The 24,800-nt window shown below is 40.0% G+C and overlaps 1 protein-coding gene across 4 annotated transcripts in view; it reads left to right on the top strand.

Moving 5' to 3' along the window:
* The window catches only part of CLIP4 (CAP-Gly domain containing linker protein family member 4), a 91,769-nt gene that overhangs the window by 57,082 nt on the left and 9,887 nt on the right, over nucleotides 1-24,800 (top strand). For 2 of the 4 annotated variants that reach the window (XM_082745081.1, XM_082745080.1), the window contains exons 11-16: nucleotides 51-194; nucleotides 3,330-3,464; nucleotides 7,073-7,196; nucleotides 11,414-11,478; nucleotides 17,268-17,340; nucleotides 22,485-24,700. In XM_082745081.1, the coding sequence (XP_082601207.1) occupies nucleotides 51-194; nucleotides 3,330-3,464; nucleotides 7,073-7,196; nucleotides 11,414-11,478; nucleotides 17,268-17,340; nucleotides 22,485-22,806 (863 nt within the window). In that variant the 3' untranslated portion in view covers nucleotides 22,807-24,700. Of the gene's footprint in view, nucleotides 1-50; nucleotides 195-3,329; nucleotides 3,465-7,072; nucleotides 7,197-11,413; nucleotides 11,479-17,267; nucleotides 17,341-22,484; nucleotides 24,701-24,800 lie in introns of those variants that run through there. The other 2 variants (XM_082745083.1, XM_082745082.1) reach the window with 1 other exon arrangement.

The raw sequence follows: 24,800 nt of genomic DNA on the forward strand, positions 1-24,800 counted from the left end.
ACTTCTTATGGTCCACACTGCGATGCGTTCTTCTCCTTCACCGGTTTTAGGTACCCTGCTTGGCTCCATCAGCAGCTCCTCCTCCACCTCGTCTTTGGAACACAAACCGAGCTACCCCAAGAAACTGAATGCACGTGGCAATAACAAGAAGACAATGAGCAAAAGCCCATCTGTCTCCTCTAGAGCCAGTGCTGGTATCTATGGCTTTTTCAACCAGGCTTTCTTGGTGTTTTTAATCTTGGTTTGTTTGTAAGTAGATTTGCTCTTTTTAAAATGTGTAGAAGGAAACTTTAACTTCAGTCAGATTGAACTACTTGTCCTCTTCTGTCTTTCCCGTGCCCCTCCCCCCCGTGAGCGTCCTCCGTCTCCCCGCCTTCCTCCCTGTGCCCCCCCACCCCCGTGTTGCTTGTCTGCACTCACTTCTTCCCTTTGACATGCATGTAACGCCTCTGACCCTTTAAGGTTCATTTTAGAACTTTATGATAGATCCTCAGATAACGTGGAAACCGTACGGTTTATTAACTTTCTCATCTGTTTTCTAATCTAGATGTAATAATAACTAACGTGTATTGTATACTTACTATTTCAGGTTCTATTCTAAGTACTTTACATACCTTATGTCACTTAATTCTCAAACCCATGGGTAGGTACCCTTATTCTCATCCTCACTGTATGAATGAGGGACCCGAGGCTTAGGGAGGTAAGTCACTGGTGCCTGGCGGCAGTTTCTAAGGGGCACACCTGGGCTCTAGCCTGCGGTCGGTCTGCTGCTTCCTTGGCTGCCGTTCTGGTTTGCCTCCATCCCAGGGACCTTCCGCTCTTCCTCCAGCTCCCGGGTCTTCAGACCGGTCATGGCCAGCCCGTAGAGAGCTGAACTGTGGGCACAAGCACGGTGTAAGGGCTCTCCTCCCATGCGGCGGCCACACTGTTGTCCCGGCTCCGAGGGAGCCTCCGGCCAGGGCCCTTCACGTTGCTGCTCCCCGTGGGACCTTACCTGAGTTCACATTCAGCTGGGCGTGGGAGCTTTCATCCCGCTGCTTTCCCACATACTTTTGTGTCATCTTCATATTGAAGTTCAAGTCCTCATTTAACCCTGGGCAGGAGAGGGTCAGTGACTCTCCTGACTTGTTGACGATGGTGACCCGTTGGGATGTGGCGAGCCCTGCCGTAACCCTTGCTCAGTCCACCTTTCTCCAGTTATGCGTGAGGACGTAGAAACTGCTTCACAGCAGACACCTTGCCGGAGTCGACACATAGGCAACATCCTGCCCCTCACTTACTTGACGACACAGCAAACTTGTCTGGAGAGGAAATGAAACCATTTTGGTCTAAATTGTTCTCCGTGAACCTCATAATAATGACCAGATTCTTGTTCACATACTTTTTACCAAAGTTGTACTGAAGCAATATTCTCTTACAGAAAATGTTCATGACAGGATTTTTTTTTCTCTTTAAAATACTGTGCGGTGACGGGGAGGAGCCCTTAGTGGCAGCACTGAAGTGATCAACTTTACAGGTTGGGACTCTGAAAGTGGAGAACCCAGAAGTTTTACCAGAAATTGTTGACTTGGAACCTGTAATTTCAGAGTAGGTCTCCTTCCCCTGCGAGCAGTTTCTGTCTAGCCTCCCGAGGAACAGAGGCACGGAGGCAGGGATGTAGCAATCCCACTTGTCCTCGCTGTAGTCACACTGCAAGGCCCTCTTTCACCTGGAATTTGGGCTTTTGACGTTTACTTGATTTTTAAAATGTACATGTGGGTAAGGAAGTACCTGTTTTACTTTTTATAAGAAGTAATTCTAGTGTACCTACATATTTTTTTCTCTCTTTATAAATTTAAGCATGATGTAGGCTTAGACAGTAGTGGATGAAGAGACCTGTCAGTTAAAATGATCAAGAAGACCTTTCAGAAGGGGAGGGGGTGAGAACGGGAGATCCGTGAGAGGAAGTCCCGGGTTCAGGACCTCAGAGACGTTTTCCTAGCACACTTTTCTAGAGTGAATAGATACTTCGCTTTCTCCATACATTTGCATCTGAGGGGTGTAGATACTGGGAAGTGAGGCTGAGGAGGCGCAGAAAGATGAGATTCGGGGAGTAGCGGAGGTGAGGGAGGGTGTCTGTGTTCTCAGCACCATTGGACCCCGTGGTCGAAGGTGCTGTCTTAGCCTGGGGACCCGTCTGAGGACTTGTGCTCATAGGGCCTGGGCTCTAATCGGGCTGTGCCATCGACTGCCTGTGAACACCATGTATTAGTTAATTCCTGGGTTTGTGTCTCCTGTAGTTATAATTCTATGGAAGGCACTTTGTAAACTGTGGAGTGCATTGGAAATATTAGTTATTACGAGTACCTAGGACTTTTTAGTATAGCACTTTATCCACACCTGCCCGCCCTCTGGGTTTGTGTTCCTCATTTGTTGCCATGGCGTTAGTCTCTCTCCCGTTGGTGATGTGACTTACCCTCTGTCCCCTGCCTTCACAGAGGCTTCTGTAGGCGCTCCCTGGTGGTAGCTCAAGTCAGTTTATGGACTGGGGGGAGAAGCCTCAAGGGCCCACTTTTTCTCTGTTATAATTGAACAGCTTTCCAGACAGTATTTCTCTAGGACCTCTGACATTTAATAGTGGGCATTTCAGGGATTAGGTTTCAATCAAGGTGAGGGGGAGTGGTTTGATTCCTAATAGGGAAATCAGTGTGAGCTAAGTGGAGACTTACGACACTTTTCAGGTTCAGATCATATTCCTGTATGTATAATTCACACTGGGTCCCAGTGAATGACTCTGATTCTAGCATTTTAGCAGAACATTTTAGTAGAGTCCACGGGCTGATTCCAACCTGCCGCCTATTTCTATAAAGTTTTACTGGAACATACCATGCCTGCCTTGTCTAGGTGCGCTTTCCTGCTGGGGTAGCAGAGCCGAATAGTTCCTATAGACACGGCACAGCCTGCACTGCCTCACATCCTCGCTCCCTGGCCCTTTACAGAAAAGGAATGTTGGCCTCTGTTCTAGCAGTGCGCCCCAGGAAATCTGGGTAAAATCAATGCTTTATCAGGAACAGTGTGTGTCAGGTGCTCGTGGCGGTCATTTTTTCAGGAAACCCCTTCCAAGTTCTTTGAATGTCTTGACCCTCCACGTGAGATCCGCATCCGTGGGGGGCGTACATCAGGAAAGGGTCACACACTGAAATCTCTCAATAGCTAGACTGGTGAGAGCACGTGGTGACTTTTCAGCTAATATGCTTTTTGAGGTTCTTCTTTTTTTTTTCCCTTCCCCTTCGCTTTTTTCCCTTCTCTTTTCCTGTGCCCCCGCCTTCTCCCACCCACCAACTAAACAGGGTTGAGTTCCTCAGGAGCCTGTGTAGCAATTAACAGTCGCTGTGCAGGAGAGCCCCACCTCGGAGACCGAGTGCTGGTGGTGGGCCAGAGAGTCGGCACCGTGAAGTTCTTCGGGACAACGAACTTTGCTCCAGGTAACCCGTCTCTGCGCTCTCGGCTCAGTTTGAGCCCTTCAGAATACAAAAGGCTTAAAATTATAAATGTGGGTAGTTCCTGATGACCAGTTCTCGGGGACGTTGGTTAGCTGTGGCGCTGGCGAAGCCCTGCAGCGGTGGAAGTTCCGACCAGACTCAGGCTACCTGTTGTCCGCGATGTCTCCTTGCCAGCTGTCTTCTAAGTTGTCTCATGTTAAAGTTCATTGTCGTTCTCCAGCTTCACTCGCACCGATTGCCAGGAGTGCTCAGTAACAGAGAAAACATCAGGATTAGATTTTTGCTAAGGATATTCCTTTTTTTAAAATTCCAAGTTTTTATTTAAATTCTGGTTGACATATGCAGTAAAATTGGTTTCGGATGTAGAATTCAGTGATTCCTCCCTTACATGTGACACCCAGTGCTCACCACAAGTGCCCTCCTCATCCGTCTAGCTCATCCTCCAGCCTCCCCTCCAGCAACCCTCAGTTTGTTCTCTATAGTTAAGAGTCTCTTATAGTTTGTTTCCCCCCTCCCTTTTTTTTTCTTTCCCTTCCCCTATATTCATCTGTTTTGTTTCTTAAATTCCACACGAGTGAAATCATATATTTGTCTTTCCCTGCCTGACTTACTTCACTTAGCGTAATACACTCTTGTTCCATCCACATTGTGGCAAATGGCAAGATTTCATTCTTTTTGACGGCTGAGTAATATTCCAGGGGGTTTATACCACATCTTCTTTAACCATTCATCAGCTGATAGACACTTGGGCTCTGTCCATAATTTGACTATTATTGGTAATGCTGCTATAAGCATTGGGGTGCATGTGCCCCTTGGAATCAGTATTTTTGTATCCTTTGGGTAAGTAGATATTCTTAAAATGAGTTCACAGGATATAGCCTTTATGTGAGTGGCTTAGAGAAGAAGTCAACAAACCAGTTCGAGGGAAAAAGAAAAAGCTTCTGTGCACCCTGGGACCTTAAAAATACATGTTTGTGTATTTACATATTCATTCCAATCTAGACTTAATATTGTGTTTCCAAAAGTAAAGATCAGCTTTCTTTGCATTTTCAGTGATTTTAATTTTAAATATAGAAGCCCATTGAATGAAACCATGTTTGTGTATTTTCAATGGCAATATGCTATTTTGACACATGGTGGCATTGCAGGATTTTAGGAAAAGGTTACCCAGAACATTGATTTTAAATTTGTAGCATTCTGTCAAGAACTGTGAGGGATCTGATTTTACCCTATGTGTGTAAGCTGACAAGTTAGATTGCCACCATTTCATAGATGCTGATGGAAGATGTTAGGCTCCCGATTCAGAGACAGGACTTCCACGGTCCCAGCAGTGGCAGAAGCAGAGGGTCAGCGTTTTCTTGCATTCGCTCCCTGAGCCCCAGTTCCCAGGGTGTGTGTGTGTGTGTGTGTGACACCGGCACACCCTGTGTTTTATGCTACAGGAGAAGAGCCCTGAGTTTCAGCAATCTGAACCTTTATATTAGACAACGCGCATGCCTGTATTTGGTGTGGGGCCTGCCTTCCGCACTCTGTCTCTGTCCTCCAAGGCTGTCCTCTGTGCAGACATCCATGAAAAGACAACGCCTCTCTTCGTAAAACATGCAGAAGCATGAGCGAGCCGTGGAGGATTGTCTCCCAGCACAGTCTTGTTCCATTATCCCACTTATAATTGCAGTCCACCTAATTGATTTGAGATGGGCTGTGTGTTGTATAATTCATGTCTCTCACAGGTCTCCAGGTAATAATTGAGGTGAGTTAGGATGGTCTTAATATAGTTATCAAATAAAAACTCAAGAATCCCCGAGGTAGGGTATTTTTCACAATGTCCATGTCTTTTGAGTTCCCTTTCTCTATATTAAACAAGGTTAGAAATGGTTTGGTTCACTGGATACAGTTCTTTATTTTAGGTTGACTTTTAATTTTTAAATTCCTTTGGTTAAGCATTTAGAAATTTGGGTAGTCAGTCATAAGCAAGTATAAAGTTGGAAACTTTTCTGTTAAAGTCATTCAGTTCCTTTAGAAAGCAGTAGCATCTATGTCTTAATGGCACCAAAATTTAGATCAGTTAGTTCTAGAGAACAGTCCTAATTAATGGAAACTCTTTAGATTATAAGATCTAGACCTAAAAGAGGTCATCTTTAGCCTCTTTAGCCTTTTTATTAGAAAAAAAATTACCATTTAAATGGGAAACAATATATACCACTACCAGACAAGGTATAGTCACAATTGTTAACACTTGTCATACTGTCTTTCTGTGGCATGGTACACTTTTTCAAGAGTCATATGATAAACATGTTGCCATTGTATGGTACACTGTAACATTGAGAGTTGGAACTGTGTCACTCTGAAATAAAAATGACAACCAGACAACCTTGGTTAGTGACATTCAGAAATGTGATGCCCTATTTCCAGAGCATTCGTATGGCTAAGAAGTTTGTTGACTCTGTACTTGTACACTGCTTAAGTATAGGAGACTGTGGTCATGCATTAGTTTTTCAGTACAAAAGTATCAAAAAATGGGCTCAAGTGTCATCTTTTTGAACATACGAGGAATAGACCGAAGAACTTTTGAGATTGCCATTTTTGAGGCTATACAGACTCTTTGAATTAGCAATCTGAAAGAAACAATATTTTTGTATTTTGGAATTTAGGATTTACAGTAAGTTTCTCAAAATATTCTTATTTTTTATTTGATACTGATTGTAAGAGACCAGATCCAATTACTACTGTATTCTACTTTTAAGTAAAAATGAACAGATCAGTAGAGACTTTTAACCGGTCTTGAGGTCCCCTCCATTTGAGGATCCTTCTTCCAAGAGTAACTATGTATATATTCAGAGTAGGAGTATGTGTTTGTTTACCTAATTCTCACCACACTGAAAGCAGCCTCACTGCTGTAGTTTTGCCCTCTAGAAAAGGAGCCAAAGTTTCCTCAGAGAGGGCCCTTTTGCATACTTAAACCTTTTAGAAAATTCCTCCTACTAGCTAATCTAAATCTTTTCTCTACGGTTAAGTATTATGATTTTTCTCTTCATCCTGGGTGGGGAAACAAAAAGAGAAAAACAAGAGTCACCATGAAGTCTAATCATATTTTCCAAATTACTTTTGTCCTCCCTCAATTATCCAAGAACTGTTTGTGATGCTGGGAGGTTGGGAGAATGAAAGGAAGAGATTGCACAAGAACATTATGATTCATACAGCTCGGCGTTGTGTTGTACTGCTCTCACTGAAACAAGCTGTATCATTGAGTCAAGGGCAGGTTTTTTTTTTTTTTTTTTTGGTTCATTATGACTTGTAGATATACTGTGGTCATAACACTACTTGCATAATAGCTAATCTATGCCAAATTTGTGTATTTTATCCCTCTCCTTTAATGTACAACTCTGTAATTGTGCTTGTAAAATGTTTTTCCTGTTCATTTTTTCCAATTCTCAAATTTTATCATTTGAAAGCTCAAAGATCATGATGCTCTTCCATCATTTTGGTCATTTTGTGAAAATGTTAAGCCATTCGGGCGTTAGGTTTGTATAATAGCATAACCATTTTGGGTAAAATGCAGAGGCTTTTAAAATCCAATATTCTTGTTCTAGGATATTGGTACGGTATAGAGCTTGAGAAACCCCATGGCAAGAATGATGGTTCAGTTGGAGGTGTGCAGTACTTTAGTTGTTCTCCAAGATACGGAATATTTGCTCCCCCATCCAGGGTACAAAGGTGAGAAAAATGAAATTTATGTTTTTCCACAAGACCTTTTTGTAATTTGCAATGGTTTATAGTTAAGACTTCCTCATTTTACATTAAAGACATGCACTGACTACAGCTCGTGTCTTCGTTCAAGGGGTTAACCAACCACCTTCTTCAGAGAGAAGGCTCATGGAAAGCTAAATTCGCTTTGCTGAGGATTTGCAATTTTAAAACCCTCCTTTATTCCTCATTTGCAAACCCTATGAGTATGTGTAGGCTATTAGAAGTGGCGTTTGCTGCTAAGAACAGTGAGAGCAGCGAGCTTAATCTGTCATGCAAACAAAAGTAAAAATGCTCTCTGATTGCTTCAGTCACATCCTAACTACATTAAATTTCCTGCCAGCAGGCACCCCATTCATTCTCCTCCAACCCTAATGGAACCAAAATGGCTTTTTCCTCTGATTTCTTTAGTTTTCAAAAATAGATAGGCAGTAGATCTTTGGGGGAAGTGAAGCTTTAAGGGTTTATATATAATGTACCTCCTCGGTGTTGCTCCTTAAGATGCTACACTTCGGTACCAGCTCGTCCTGGCTTTAAAAAAACAAGTTGAGCGGAAAAAAGTCCCCATGAAATTCCAGGTACCATTTCATGAAATGACTTATGTGCTGAAGAAGTTGGCTTGGTGTGTTCTTCGGTGGAGGGGAAACAGGACGCTAATCTTCCCATGGGAAGGAACATACATGGAGGAGTCACATTCATGAGAATGGGTCTGCCGTCACATCCTGGAGCCCCGTCTAGTTCCCTTCTAGCTGGGCTAGGGCCTGCCTCCGGGCAGATTTCAGAGTTTTTATACCTATCTTCCACCTCACTTTGTTTTTCTTAATTTCATGTGATTTTTATTATATTAATTTCCTCCTTTGATGTACTTTTCCCCCTCATTATTTATGACAGTATAGTATTGAACATAGGTAATGCTTTGCAGTGTATGAAGTGTCTTCAGTTCAGTGTTGTTTCATTTGATCCTCCTAAGTATTGGGTCAGGTAAGCCGGTAAAGAACAATAATGAGGGGCGCCTAGGGGCTCAGTTGGTTGAGCAACTGTCTTTGGCTCAGGTCATGATCCTGGAGTCCCAGGATTGAGTCCCTCAACGGGCTCCCAGCTCAGCAGGGAGTCTTCCTCTCCCTCTGACTTCTCCTCTCTCATGCTCTCTCTCACTCTCAAATAAATAAAATAAATCTTTAAAAAAGAAAAGAACAATAATGATGACAAACATTTATTGAGCATTTAGTAAAAGGTCGGCTCTGTACAGTCTACTTTAGATGCATATTTTGTTAATCCTCCTCAAACCCAGTGAGTTGTAAAGTGTTCTGATGGTTCCATTTCGCCAGTGAAGAAAAATTTCAAGAGATCGAGTGACTTAGCTGAAGCCATATAGTTAGTATAGGGGAGCAAAAAATTTTCCTCTACCCTCTTAGGGTCAGTAGTTGCTGAGGGGGTTTGGGAGTGCTGTCTATGAACTAAATTGACAACAGATAGATGCACAGGAGAAAAGGCAGACAAATTTATTACATATGAATTCGCATGCACCTAGGCATCACAGAATGATGTGAGTACCCATATAAGAGGAGAGATTGGAGTTTTTATAGACCGTCTTACTAGGAGAAGTGGAGAGAGAAAAAGGCCACTTGTGGAAGGGCCTGTGGTTTTTAGGAAAGATAACCCAATGGGAGATAAGATAGTCAGTGACAGTGTCTGTCTGGGTCTATGACAAGAGTCCGTCTTCCCTGCTTGATGCAACTGCTGGGGAGGAGATATAGGACAAAAGAGCTCTTTGTGGGGAGCACCTGTTTTAGGCAGATAAGGAGAGTTCAGAGAAAGCCTCTCCCTGTATTTGTTGGTTCTCAAGTGTCTTTAGCTCAAAATAATCCTTATGCCAGGGTGGCATGTTCTGGAGTGGCGTATTTTGGTCTGTCTTACACTACTCAATGATGGTGCTGGACTCAGCCCAGATTTGTTATTTTGTGTGTTTCCCAAGCCCTTGCTTTTAGACAGTTTGCTGTTTTGTGGTAGGCATTTTATAAATAAGGAAAAAGGTAGTAGCCAATGCACCGCACTTGTGTGTGGTCACACAGCTACGAGCGCCGCAGTACTGTTCCCTTGGAAGCTCCCTCTGGGTCAGGACCTGTTTCACAGGTGGGGAAAGTAGGGCAGGGGGAAGTTGAGTTGTGCAGGGGTGCACAGCTCCCAAGTGAGGATTTGAACCCAGGTAGTTGAGTGTATGTTCTTAACCAGTACCCTGTCATGATTAAAAGAGGATTGCTGACTTTCTTTAGGACCGATGTCTTCTCAGTGAGTGATTTATGGTAAAATCTATGCTGAGTCCCTGTCTTCTGGGTTCTCTTGTTGCTTTGGACAAATCTTCATTAACACATTGCTATAGTCTCTTACAAGTTTCATTTGTCTCTTAGTTGTGAGAACTGGGGTTCTTCATTTTATGTTTGATCACCCAGAGGACATAGTGTGCATATTTTAAACACAGTAAATACTGACTAAATCTAGTGCAGTGTTGCTTTAGCTGTAACAGCTTTCCGCCCACTAATATTAGGAAGCCACTTTCTTTCTCATGGTTTCACTTTCTTTTTCTTGCTTTGTTTAAGGAACACATGGTTTTACTTTTTTCTTTTTTCCTCGCCTTCTATTTGGTCTTCTTTAAGGTGATTCATTTAAAAGCATCCCCCTCTTCTTAGAAGATACAGGGCTCTCTCTCTAAATGAACTGCTGTCTCGATCCAGCTGTCTTCCTGTCATCTTCTGATTGTCTCATTCATCATCATCAAATACTATTAAGTGTCTTTTAGCACTTTGTGCTGTGCTAGGCATTCTATAAGCAAATAAAACAGACAAGGTCCCTGATTTTGAGGAATTTCTAATTTAAAACCAGCTTTAGAGCTCTTCAAAGACACCACTGATCTTCAAGAAGAAAGAATTTTAAACTGGGGACTGCTTGAGGACAGTCTTAATCAAGTAGTGACCAATCCCAGTCCCACTCCTCCAGACTGTGGTTGTCTTTTTTTCCCTCCTTTCCATTAAGAAAAAAAAAAATGTGCCTCTGAGAATCTGTGCACAGATTATTTCCTCTGCTTGGATAGCTTTCTACTATCACCCAGCTTTCACTGAATTCATAGCTTTTTTTTTTTTCCCTAATAATATGTAAATCATCCAATATTTCTTTGCAGAAATTCCAAGAAAACTTGCTTGACTAGATCTGATCTTATCTCTCTACCTACTTACCTATTTTTTGCCTAGGTGGTCTTCATCAGCACGGTATTAATTTTCTTATTCTTATTCTCACAATTGTGTACTTATTATTAATGAACTGATCACTTTTAGAATTAAGTTCTTCTCAACTACCCATCACCACCTAATTATCTGTCCTCTTCATCAAGTCCTAGTCTCTGCGTTCATCAGTCTCTTGCTGATTGCCGTGGGCATAAATCATGTGAGAACAACGCACACGAAGTGCAAGGTGGCATTGCAGATAGCGCGAGGGTTGCAGGATTCCTGGCTAGTGACCAAGTGTCCTGCAGGAAGCGGGTGACAGCATAAAGGCTTTGTGGGTCAGGTCAGTAAACAACCGAACGGGAATAAGACTGGGAAGATTGGCCTTTCAACAATGAAGAATGATTTGAATATTAAAAAATACAGACATACCTGTCAGCAAAGTTACCTTTATGGTTGTGCCAAGAGTCAGATAGAAAGTAAAGGATGTTGGCTTGTACTTACCCATGCAGTTTTATCAGAAAATTACATGCATAGATGGCCCGAGTCAGTATCTTTTTTTTTTTTTTTTCAATTTAAGACTGTGATGTTTTTATAATTCTGATCAAACATTTGTTAAAGTCAACATAAAACAAATTTATTTTCAGGTTTTTTTAGTTTTATCTGTGAAGATAAAGTTCCAAAGAAATAATGTCAAGTCCCCATTTTAAATGGATTTACTTTAAGTTGACTTTTTCCTCATTACTCGTTGTTGGATAACAAGGCTCTCTTCTGTTTTGTTATTGCCTGTCTTCTCTGCCAGCTTCAAGTTCATTCCTGGCTCCTAATAGATGCTCAATAAATGTTTGTTGAATAGGTGAAATAAGAAATAACATTGGTGTGAAAGCCTCAGTTGAGAGCCAGTCTTAAAACTGAACACTTGCTACTTCTTCCAGTGAGGTTTGCTAATTAGGTTTGCTTTATTCACAGGGTAACGGATTCCCTGGATACTCTTTCAGAAATTTCTTCGAATAAACAGAATCATTCTTATCCTGGTAGGTTTATACAGTTTTATGTTCCAAATAATTATTTGTTTGCTTTTATTTATCAACAAATGTTTTATTGTGAAATACATGTGTATACAAAAGAGTAAATGCCTTTATATAGTTTATGTAATGATAAAGCAGACATCTGTTACCTGCCCTGTTGCTGAAGGTGACCTGAACAGTAGAAGCCAGGAGTATCCCCTAGTCTCATCTGCTTCCCTTCTCATATACCTTGTCCTCAGATTATGAGTGTTGAGTTTTGTGTTAATTATTCCCTTGATTTTTAAAAATATCTTTATCATGCTTATATAGATATATTAATAAATAATATATATTATAAAATGTATATAAATTTAATTGTTGGTTATTTTGTTAGTGTTCTATTAAAAGATACTATTCATTCTATACTTGATGGATATTTGTGACACATTTGTTTTTTTACTGTTAAGAACTAGATTATTGCACACATTTGCCAAGGTTTCTCTAGGATTGCACGAGGCAGGGGCCACCCAGATCTTCAGCCTCCCTGCGTAATGGCAGACTGTTCGCAGAGCACCTGCCCGTGAGCAGTGAATGAGAGCCTCTGCAGCTCCTTATCTCACCAACCTTAGTCCTGTTTAGAAGTCTTTGCCCATCTAATGGATTTAAATTCTACCTTTTGGTTTTAATTTGCATTTTTCAGATTATAAATGAGGTGGAGCCTCATTTTTTTCATGTTGATGGGCCATATGCATTTTCTCTTTTATGACATACCTGTTCAAGTCTCTTGCCCAGTTTTCTTTTGGTTGGCTTTTCTTGTTAATTTGTAGGTTTCTATATACATTTTGGACACTAATACTTTGCCAGTCTTGTGTGTTGTGAATATCTTGCTTGCCTGGTTTTTGACTTATCTTTTGCGTTCTCCCGCCCCCACCACCTGTTTGGTGTCTTTTGATAAGCAGATATTTAAAAGTTTTAAGTAGTCAAAATAGCCAACCACTGGGAGGCCTGGGTGGCTCAGTGGGTTAAGCATCTGCCTTCTGTTCAGGCCATGATCCCAGGGTCCTGGGATTGAGTCTTGCATCAGGTTCCTTGCTCAGTGGGGAGCCTGCTTCTCCCTCTGCCTGCCTCTCTTTCTCTCTGACAAATAAATAAAATCTTAAAAAAAAAATAGCAAACCATTATGTTCTTCATGTTTTATCTTAGGAAATCTTTTCCTAAAACAGACCTCACACAGATATTTTCCTATATTGCTTTCTAAAAGTTTTGTTTTGTATTTTTGCTTTTCATATTTATCAGTTCACCTGGAATTGATTTTGTGTATAGTGAGGGTCTGATTTCATTTTTTTCCCATAGGATAACCGTCTGTGTAAGAGTGATTTATATAACTAGCCCTTAAATACTTTGTTGAGGTTAATTTTATGGCTTGTGGGTTTTGACCATTCTAATACACATTCTAATGTACTGTGTAGTACCATCTAACTGTTGTTTCCATTTGAAATTCCCTGATGATGTATGATGTCATATTAGTTTGCTAGGGCTGGCATAACAAAGTACCAGAGATCATGTGGCTTAAGCAAAGGAATTACTCTCTCAAAATTCTGGACGCTAGAAGTCCAAGATTAACGTGTTGGCAGGGTTGGTTTCTTCTAAGGCTCTTGTTTTGCCTTGTAGATGGGGGTCTTTCTCTCATGTCTTAACAAAGTCTTTTTCTGCCTATGTGTCTGTGTTTTAATCTCTTCTTTGAAGGACACCAGTCATCTTGGATTAGGGCTGACCTATTTCATCTGATTATAACATAATTGCCACTTTAAAGGCCTTGTCTCCAAATACAGTCGAATTCTGAGGTACTGGGGATTAGGACTTTAACACATGAATGGGGGCACAATTCAGTTCATAATAGAAGTTGAAGATCTTTGCACATATTTTCCATCTGTCCGTTTTCTTTGGTGAATTATTCTTCCTGGTCTTTTGCTCATTTAAAAAATTGTGTGTTCATTGTTTTCTCATTATCAAGTTTTAATTCTTTAAAAATTTTTTTCTTATTATTGAGTTTTAAGCAGGTTTTTGTTGTTGTTGTTGTATATTTTGAATCCTAGACCTTTATCAGAATGTGTTTTGGAAATATTTTCTCTAGTCTGTAGCTTGTCTTTGCATTGCCTTAACGGTCTATTGCAGAGCAGAAGTCTTTAATTTTAGCAAACTCCAGGGTATCTTTTTTTTTTTTCTTCCATGAATTGTGCTTTTGGTGCTGTATCTGAAATGTCATTATTGAACTCAAGGTCATCCTGTGTTTCTCCTGTGTTATCTTTTTAGTAGTTTACAGTTTTGTATTTTCCATGTAGATCACTTGTTCAAGGAGTTAATTTTTGTGAAAGGTGTAAAGTTTGTGTTTGGATTTTTTTTTTTTTTTGCATATTTTAGGGCTATTTGTTAAAGTCTATCTTTCTCCCTTGAAGTGCGTCTGCTCTTTTGTCAGAGATCAGCTGACTACATTGTGTGGATCTATTTCTGGGCTTTCGGTTCTGTTCCATTGCTCTTGTTATCTTTCATTAATACCATTTTGTCTTAACTGCTATAGCTTTATAGTGATTCTTCAAGTTTCTTCTTGATCTTCCTCAGTGTTATGCTAGTTTTTCTGGGCTTTTTGCCTCTTCATACAAACTTCCCAAATAGTTGGTTTCTATAAAATAATTTTTTGGGATTTTGATTGGGATTGCCTTGATTGTATAGATCAAATGGGGGAAGAACTAATGTCTTCACAATTTTGAGTCTTCCTATCCGTGAACATGGAATACTGATTTATCTTACTTGATTTCTTTCATCAGAGTTTTATAGTTTTTCTCATACAGATTTTACACGTCTTACTAGATTTATACCAATATATTTCATTTTTTGATGCTAATGTAAATGGTATTGCTTTTTAAATAATTCTTTTTACCTTCTATCAGCTTTCTTTTGGTGAAGTATTTGCTTAACATATCTTTTTCTATCAGTTGTCTTGTAACTTTTCTATATCCTTGTGTTTTTGAAATATTTTCTAAATAGAATATGATTGGATTTCACTTCTTTAAGAAAATATAATTTGACAATGTTTGCCTTTAACCCCAGAGTTTCACCTATTTATGTTTATTGTAAGAACCCATGTCTTTGGATTTATTTATGCTATTTATTTGCTATTTTTACAATTTTTTTTATACTTGTGGCTTACTTTTATTCTAGTTTTATTCCTACCCCTTCTTGTTCTTACTCCATTCTTCTCTACTTGAATGAAAGTTATATGGTATGAACATACTTCTTAATATTTATTGTAGGTACTTTGACATACATACTTAGCAAATTCTAAAGCTAATCATCATGTGTACTCTTTCCCATGTGATAGAAAATCCTTAGAAGCTAGATTATTCAACTTCTATTTAATTTCCCCCACAAGTTTTGCATTATTATAACAGTTTTTATATAATTAATAACAAATATTTAATTTGCTCACATTTTTACCAGTGTCTTTAGTCCTTAATCTTCAGAATTAATCTTCACAACTTCAGAGATCATTCTGTTCCTACCACATTTGTATACGTGTGTGTGGGTGTGTGGATGTATTTGTGTGTATATATATTTTAAAGATTTATGTATTTATTTGAGAGAGAGAGGAAAGCAAGTGAGCACAGAGGGAGAGGGAGAAGGAGAAGCAGAAGCAGATTCCCCACTGAGTAGGGAACCTGATGTGGGGCTTGATCTCAGGACCCTGGAATCATGATCTGAGCCAAAGACAGAAGCTTAACCAAATGAACCACCCATGTGCCCCTACCACATGTATATTTTTAAAAATTTATTTTAGAAAGGGTCTGTCTCTCAGTTTTTCTCTTTTCTAATGATAGTTTTACTGGGTAAAACTAACGGTGAAAATTTGAGTTGGAAAGATGTTTTCTCCCTGTACATTAACAATATAATTTTATTATTTTCTGTATTGCATCACTTTTTTGAGACATCTGCTATGAGTCTGCCTAACCTATACTTTTGTAGGTGATTTATCTTTCTTTTTGACAGCCGTTAAAGGTCTTCTCTATTTCCTTAGTGTTGTATAGTTTCACTATGATGTTGTCTAGATGTTGTTTGTTTTTCCTGTTTGTTATCATGGGTCTTCCTGGATCTGGGAATTAATATCTTTGATTAATTCTGTAAAACTCTTGTCTGTATACTTAAAATATTTCTCCTTTATTAATTTCTTTATTATCTCCTTCAGATACTAGTGTCCTAGACTTCCTCACTTTCCCTTGCCTCTCTTGTATTTTTCACCTTGGTCTTTTTGGATTGTATTCTAGACATCTTCAGCTCTATCTTCATGTTTCCTGATTCTTTCTTCAATGATGTTTATTCTGCTGTTTAACCCAGCCACCAAATTTTTAGTTAGAAAATTTTCATTTCTTTTTTCCTTTTTACAAATATGTTTTGTAGTTACTTATTATCACTTGTTATTTCCCTCATATTTCTAAGTTTTCCTTTTATCTTTTAAACATCTTAAATATTGTTATCTTTTACATTAAGTAATTCCATACCTGAAGTCTTTGTGAGCCTAACTTATGATTCTGCCCATCTGTTTTTGTGAGCCTAACTCACAGTACCTTCTTTCCTTGTGGATTTTGTAATTTATTATTGTGAGATGCTTATTCTACTCAGAATTTAATGTACAGGAATTCTTTGAGGCCTGAGTTGATGCCTCCAGAGAAGATTGTGTTTACTTCTGCCAGTTACTCCTAGAGGTACTGCCAACCTGGGACTACTTTAATTTATATTCCCTGCAATTTTTTTAAAATTTCATAGATAAAATGAATTTGACTTATGATCGCAAATTTTGAAGGGAGAAAAATCTTGCCACCTTCTAAGCATTAAGTTTGACACAGCCACTTTATTTTGTTTTGTTGGAATGGTGTTTCATTCTGTTTCTCACTTAACTTACATTGCGGGTGAGCTGGTTGGGATCCTCATTTTAAAAAGGAGTCTTGTGCTAGAGTCCCCCTTTTGTTAGGCCCCAGATTTTATTCCTTTCCCACCTCCTGTGCAGCCAGAGTTCTCTAGAATTTAATGGCAATCCTGTGATACAAGTTGATAGATTGCTCTGGTGCTTGGTTACTTCTCATGGGTTGTCTTTTTGGTTGGTGGTGTCTTTGAAATTGTGCCTTGTACCCGCTCAAATATATATATATATATAATAGTTGTTTAAAATTATACTCACTTCAGTCAGGAGATTGATTCAGCACATCTGCTCTCCCATAACTTTCCAGAACTGGAAATCTTACTCTTTTTTAGAAACATCTTTTTAAAAATGTACCTTTCATGAAATCTTTTTATTTCTTTTAAATGACTCTGTCATTTGCGAATGCCAAGAATCATAAACTCTGAAATTAATGTTCAATATTTTATAAATGGCATATTTAGTAATAGCGTTTTTAAGCCATTTTTATTCTCTCTTTCATAGGATTTATCAAGATTATAATATTTGAGAATAAAAAGATTCAACTTTATCAGTCTCTAATTTAGTTTTATTTGGTTTTCAAGAAATTTTATAATAACCTCCAAATGGAATGTCATGATCTTAACTTATTTATACATATACATTGTTTGATGAGAAAGATAAAAATTTGTCAAAAAATCCAAACTTCTATTATATTTTGTATGTACTTACTTTCTTTGCTTTCTTTTTCCAGAGAAACACTTGATAAAATAGAACACCTATAGAGAAATGATAGACGATAACTTTTAATGAGGACTGCAAATTTATGATTTATTTTTCCTCTTTTCACCTTAACTTTGGCATTTAGGTTTTAGGAGAAGTTTCAGTACGACTTCTGCTTCTTCCCAAAAAGAGATTAACAGAAGAAATGCTTTTGCCAAGTGAGTATTAATAAGATGTAGAAAAACACTTTTCAAGATTAATATGACAGGATTCTGTGAAGGAAGAAAGTAGATTTGTACCTTTTGAGCTGCTCGGTAGAATTTTAGCACTTTGGAGAAAAGGTGTGATGAGTGCATTGAGCTGAGTCTTCCCTCCTTCCCCCGCAAAAACTCAATTAAAAATGTCACTGGTGACTAACAGTAGTATGCTGCATATATTTTCAGAGAGATTTAGTACCATTAATAAGAGGTGGAGGGATTTACCTTTCGTGTTATTATTGAATAGGGTGGATTGATTTTAAACTGTTTACTTCATTAGTGGGAGATTTGATTTAATATTTTCAGCAACACATGGAAGAAATGTCAGGTCTGTTTGCATAAAGTTATGTTAGTATTCTTTTAAATAATATTCCCACTTCCTTTTGTAGAATATACTGCTCAAAATGCCTTTTTGGTTGTTGTTTCTTTATAGAATCTTTTCTTTTCTTTTTCTTTTATAAATTTCCCTCAGACCCACTTTACTCCCCCTGATATTTTTCTGACAATTTTGAAAATTTTTATTTTTAGAGAAACACGAGGCTCTTCTAGATTGATTGGATAAAGGAGTTCTTTTTTTAAAATGTATTTTTATTTTTTTAATTTAAATTTTTTCTAGTTAATCTAAGGGCTAATGCCGAGGGCTGTGGAGGGGTGGGTGGGAAAGGAAAACAGGACTAGCTGAGGAGGAAGGCCACATCCTTGCTTACGTGTGGCGCTCTGGAAGCCACTAGCAGGTGGAGCCCAGGCGCGGGAACCGGGCTGTCAGCTGAGCAGCAGGAAGGCAGTTTTTATCATCTGGTAAGAAGTCACTCGAGGTGTCACAAGGATCTGAAATTTCACTTGCCATCCCTGTTCGTCCTAAGACGCTGCTAGGTACTGTTTAGCTGTGTTGGCTAGGGGTATTGTTTTCATTTTTTTTTCTTTCCTCCAAACTTTCACCAGTTTCGAGAGTGTTAAAATTGGTCTCCTCGCTTGAGTAGCTGAGCATGTTCAGGGCAGTGACTCTCTGTTCCAGTTTCTTGAAGATATCCAAGACTTCTTAGGCAGAATGGAATAAATACCAAGAAGAGACCATGGGCATATGAGGGACCCGGGGTGGGGGCCAGTGTCAGCGGTCTTGAGCGATGCTGGGGGTGGGGGAGCACGAGGTCCAGGGAACCAAGGGAAGGACGAGAAATCTGAACCATGGAGATTATGCAACAGGTAGGGATCATCTGCTGACCTGAGGAAAATGTGAGGACCTTCTCTTTATTTTCTATAAAAATCAAAGAAATGTAGCTTTACTGGTACTTGTATAGATTAAGACTCTGGTACCTGTTTTAAAAAAAGAAAAAAAAGAAAAAAACTAGTACCTGATTATTGAGTGTATAAAATCAATTTTAAAAATAATTGATTTCTGTTTATAGAGTATGAGACTGAAATGTTTGGTGGCTGCCGTTCTAAGGAACAAGAGGGCATTGGCAGGTATCAGGAGAGCTGTCTGTGACCTTGGGCTAGTGCAGACATGAGAGTGACAGCTGGCCATCTGCCAGGGGCACAGAGAGGATCGGGTACTGTACTGTGACTAGGCTGGAAACCTGATGCATTATGAAGACTGAGTTGAAAAATAAGTACATTGAGATTCCCCACACACTACCATCTTCTTGTTTGCTCTTATGGAAATAAGTGATACTTCCAGAAGAAACATGGAAAATGTAGCGGTATGGAAATGCTGGGGGAGGAAACTGGAAAGGTTCGTGCAAAGGACCTGCCTGCCCCACATGAGAGAGGACGTGAGGAAATGGGGACAGGATCTGGTTTTCCACGTCATGTGTCGAGATGACCGTGATGAACCCATTTCATTCAGAGGACAACATGATGGCAGGCGGCTTGACGCAGGTCGCCTGTCTTCAGAATTCTATGTGTATCTAATGCCAAGGGTAGGGGTAGAGAGAGAGGGGGCTTGGAATCTGAACGGGGCACCACAGCGCCGTGGCTGTCCTGAGGAGTCCGTCCTCTCCCACCTGGCATCCGGCCTGCGTCTGGGTCCCGTTGCCACACGCAGCCCCGTCCTCACCAGCTTCTCTCCACTCCTGCCCATGGGGTCACTGCGCGTCCCGGCTGTGGAGTCCATCCAGCCTGTTGACACGGTTCACATGATCAGCTCAAATTCGAATGTCTTGAGGCAGAACTCCCAATCCGGTTCGCTGTGTATTCCGTGAGATCACACCATGCATTTGCATTCATTGTGCCTTGCAGCTTCTCGATTCTCAAACACGACGAAATCCACATTCGCTGGCGCAGCACGTGAGGGCCACCTGCGTGCACGCTCCTGTCTGCGTCCCCTGGCTTCGCACTCACCAGCGAGGCTGATGTGTTACTTCCTCAAGGAAGGCTCTTCCCTGGCCCTTAGGGGAGGCTGGAGGGCCTCCTGTCTGTGCTCCCGCACCGCGCGCGGTCGGTACCACGGCACTGATGACGGTTTACTGAGTATTACACACAAATCTAGAACCTCGCCCCAGCCGTTTCATGCGTGGTCAGTTAATGTTTTTTAGTAAGTAGCTCCTAAATGTACTGTAATTCCAAGTTTCTCTCTTCCCTGAGCTTTTAGAGCTATTAGACGTAACTGGAATCAGATCATTCTTATTTAATGTTAACTCCTCACCCAAACCATGAATTTTTGGTTTAGACCTTGAATTCATGTATGACTTATTTCTCTGAAAACTTTTTTTGATTATGAAAGCTGATTGTACAAAATTGAAAAATTATTAAAAAACCTAAGTGCAGATAAAGATCATCTGTAATTTTTATCACCTAAATGAAATTATCACTTCCATTTTGGTATATACTCTCCCATTTTTTTTCCCTAAAGCATGTATCTGAATTTTAAACCAAATTGGACAAATCATACTCTCCATACCCTCTGAAAGCTTTTTCCCTTATTAAATCCTGTAATCTTTAACAATTTTCCTTGGTGTGGCTTTTGCAGTATTTTAAAAGACTGTCTTGTGATATGGAAACATTTTTATGGTGGTAATTAGTGAAAAAAAATCATAATTTAACTAACAGTAGATGCCAGACTTTTCATACATATATCTGGTTTCCCTCCCTTCCCACCTGTGTGTGTGTGTGTGTGTGCTTGTGTGTTCAGGTAGATATCCAGTCTATTTCCTTCTGGTTCTTTTCTGTTTTCTAAGGTATGCGTTTAGCTGTTGAATTTACTTAGAAATTATTTTAACATACAGTGACTGGTAAGAATCATCTTCTTTTCCCCTAGATGATTTTTACAGTACTCCTAGTTGAATGTTCACTCCTGTCCCTACTGATTTGAAGTTTCCTTTTTCAATCACATGAGAAAAAAAAAAAGTATGCGTATTTCTCTAAGGTATCTTTTCTGTGTCACACAGAAGTACATTCTTGTGCCAGAGCCGCATTGTTTTAGTTGCAATAACTTTAGAACTTAACATGTTGTCAATGTAAATCTTTGCGGTGTTAGTTTCCAGTTTTGTCTTAATTACTAACACCCATCTGTGGCTGTAAGCGCCTGGCCTCTTTGTGCTTGTTACCGCCTTGTATGGGAGCCCCGTCTGTCCTCTTCGCCATCTCTCTGATCAGAGGCAAATAGCTTCATTTTTTTGATTCTCAAATTCATCTTCCACTTGAAAGGAGATAATATCATGGCAGTGGCTTGGGTAAGGTTGGAGAAGATAATGGATGGAGAGTTCCTGGCACATAGTAGGTGCTCAGGAAATGATACACAGCATCATTTTAATGAGAAACTTAGAGTGATTTGTGAGGTTGCAAACTATCCCTCTGGGGGGTGAATTCAGGGAGAATTGACACAAATATGTTTCTATCCAGGAGCAAAGCTCGGATATTTTTGTGTTTCTCAGTAAAGGTTTGTGCTTTTCCCAGCAGGTATTACGTATTTTTTGTTAACCTTATCATCATATGTGTACATTTGTGACAAATAATACTTTTTTTCCATTATGTTTTCTAACTAGAATTCTGTCACGTGTTGGCAAATGTGGCTTGGGACAAATCTTTGGACCTCAATTTTCTTACCCATGAAATTAGGTCTTCTTTCTTACAGGGTCATTAATGGAAGGAAATGAGACGTTGTGTGTGATAGTGTGTTAGGAAACCCAGACGGTAGGATGCACTAGAGGATCGGTAGGACCCCGTTTCTTCCCAGCACCGTGTGGTTTCGGTAGTAGGTTCTGCCTTGTCTCTGCAGTGGGGACGGGGAGGAGGTTTGTTTTGGAGGAGAGGTGCCATGCGGATGGAGTGTGCAAGGCTGCGGTGGTGGTGATTTGGGGAAGTCTCAGGTCACAGAGGACAGCCGGTTTCAGGCCCAGCGACTTGGCAGTGACCGTGAGGAGCACTGGGGCAGTATCGCCTGAGGCCCTGGATCACTTCCCGTGTGGGAGCTCAGTGGTTTTGTCCTCAGGTCAGGTTGGTGGCGGGTGCCAGGAGGCAGTACATTCTAAAGAACGTTTTGCAGAGAAAAGAGGAAGAGTCCTGCTCCTGGGAACTAAGCTCCTCCTCCCTGTTAGTGGCTGGGAGGGGCCTAAAGCCTGAGGTGTGGCTGGAGTTCATTCAGAAATGACCTACATAAACTTATTTTATAAAGTTATAGATGAGCAGTTTCTAAACATTGTTTTTCAGGTAAATGATATTTAAAAAGTGAACAGAAGTTCATTTTAATTTACCTCAGCCCTAACACTGCTTTTTTTTTTTTTTTGCTTTGATAATTGAGCGCATTTAAACAGCTTATAAGTGTATTTTTTCTAGTGGCTGTTTTACAAAGTAAAACATAAAGTAAAGATAGTGTGTGTGTGTGTGTGTGTGTGTGTGTGTGTTTAGAAATTGCTAGTGAAGTCTTCAATCCAGATTAGGGTACTATTAAAATAACCAAGAGAGAAAAGACGTTTCAAATGTTGAACCAAAGTATATCCTAACATCGCTGTTTGGAATAGAAACAGTGCGGGTGTGAACACAGAGCGCTTTGTTTGTTTTACGAGTGAGTTGCGAGCCGCGGGTGGGGGGGTTGGGGGGGCAGGAATGGGACGCGTGGCCCGTGTTGCTCCCCTGCTGACGAGGCCCCTGGCTCTTCCCTCCGCCAGATCGAAACCCGCCCTGCGCCGCAGCTGGAGCAGCGCCACCAGCGCCGGGAGCCTGGAAGGGAGCGTGAAGCTGCACGAGGGCTCCCAGGTCCTCCTCACCAGCTCGAACGAGATGGGGACCGTTAGGTACGTGGGCCCCACTGACTTTGCTTCTGGGATCTGGCTCGGACTCGAGCTGCGAAGTGCCAAGGGGAGAAACGACGGAGCAGTGGGCGACACGCGCTATTTCACCTGTAAGCCAAACCACGGGGTCTTAGTTAGGCCCAGCAGAGTGACCTATCGGGGAATAAATGGTTCAAAGCTTGTGGATGAGAACTGTTGAGTTCCACTTCTAGCATATTCGGGGAGCTCATATACACATGTAAAATAAAGAGTCCACGGCCAATGGTTTATTTAGCCCATTATTTTAGATTTGAAAGTAGAGCTAGTCTCCTAAAAATAACCGTTATAAAAATTCAGACAGACTCCTTTAGAAAGCTAGAAATCTGAACTGTGGGTACCATGGTTCTCTTAAGACAAGTTCAAACTAAATATTTTTAAGAGCTTTTAAAAAGCTTTAGAGCCAAGAAAATTCTGAGACTTAGGGGAAAAAATAACATGTGCCATTATGTCACCAACTGATGTTGCTTACTCTTTTGTTTTTGCACATAATATTGGGTTTTTCATAGGCTGTCATTTTAAGAGTTTTCACAAGCTTTGGTTAACATATGACCTTCACATACCTTTTCCTGTCCAGTATTCTTAGAGTTTTTCTTTCAGTACTAGTAATACAGTAGAAGAGCGGCTCTGTGATTCATGTATTTTTTATATTTTTTGGTGTGAAATGACCTGCCCTTTCAGGAATGCCTCATGAGAGACGTTAAAACCCTGGAGTCGGGTGGGCCTTTGAGGCTCTTCGGCTGAGCCTCTCAGCCATTGCCAGAGAGAGAAAGGGAAGCACTAGAGCAGTCCTTCTCCTGCCCGGGTCTCTCACTAGCTGATTAACAGAGCTCGGAATCGAATGGTGGTCTCCTGACCCTGGGGCTTGTGTGCTCTCCTCTCTACACAGTATGTAATCACAGAGTTTTCTTCCGAGCTGGCAGTTGCCTCATCTGAATGAACTACAAAACCTCCTCATTAGGTTTAAGAATTCAAGTCATAATTGGAATTTTTTTGCACATACTTGTCTAAATCCTTATTGGACATATCTATAAAACACACACGAAGCACTTTCAGAACATAATGCACTTTCATCTTTGCGGAGGATTTGCCATTATTTCTTCCTGCGATATGAAAAACATTTAGAAAAATTATATTTAAGAGAAGAGAGTAAATTGAGATGTGTTAGGAAGAATCTAATCGTTACTCATTTTTAAATGTTTATGACTTCTCAATGTTTTTGGTTCTATTCATAAGACTGGAGTTGTGTTTGCTATCTCTGCTGTTTTTGTATTTTCCGTTGTTGTGGAATTCAGCCTGTTACAAAGCTACAGAACTGTATCATGCTTTTGTATTTCTTTTTGAGCACACGTTAAGAAACTGGGCTTCAAAACAGAGTGATATAATGTAAACCATTTGTGTGTGCTATGTAGTGACGTTTATGTCCTATATGTGTAAAGATTTATCTTTTATTGTAGATATTTAGCCTTTAAACTACACAGAAATATCAAAACAATTTACTTTAAAAGATTGAAAGTATCCTTTAGAATGGGAGCTCGCTTTGTGCTTAGAAATAATATGTTGAACTATTTTGCAATATACTATTTAAAATCTAAATTCTGTTGCTTTGCTGCCTTTTTAAAAAGAAGTGTGGTATTTCAAATATTGCCAGAGCTATTTTCCTGATATACATTTGTGAAGTATGGCTGCTTTATAATTAAGGAATATTTTTATTGATCGGAGAAAATGCCTGTATTGCAATTCAAAAGTAAACTTATTTTATTACACAGCTTATTTCTTTAAAACTCTATTTATACCTTAATATGAAATTCATGCCTACTCTGAACTTGGATATCCATAATTCTTCCTGTTAAATATGAAACACTCCCAGAAACAGTAACACCAACTCTAAGGTCAGGGAAACAGTTGTTCTTGTAGTTAGACTAGGGTCATTAAATCCAAGTAATGTGTATGTTTACATATACTACACATACAGATTAGGTGTTTTCATTTGTGTTTTGCTTATTAAATGTCATTCTCAGTTCAGTTCTTGAGCATCAATAAAAAAGGGAAGCTGTTTCGGTTTTGGAATGTTATCTTGTCGTCACACTCCCTGCATCTCCCCTTCTCTCAGTAACTCAGAGAGCTTAACTTTTTTGTCTCACCACGATGACTCGG

This window comes from Mustela nivalis (assembly GCF_964662115.1).
Source record: "Mustela nivalis genome assembly, chromosome: 8".
In the NCBI taxonomy this organism is placed as follows: domain Eukaryota; kingdom Metazoa; phylum Chordata; class Mammalia; order Carnivora; family Mustelidae; genus Mustela; species Mustela nivalis.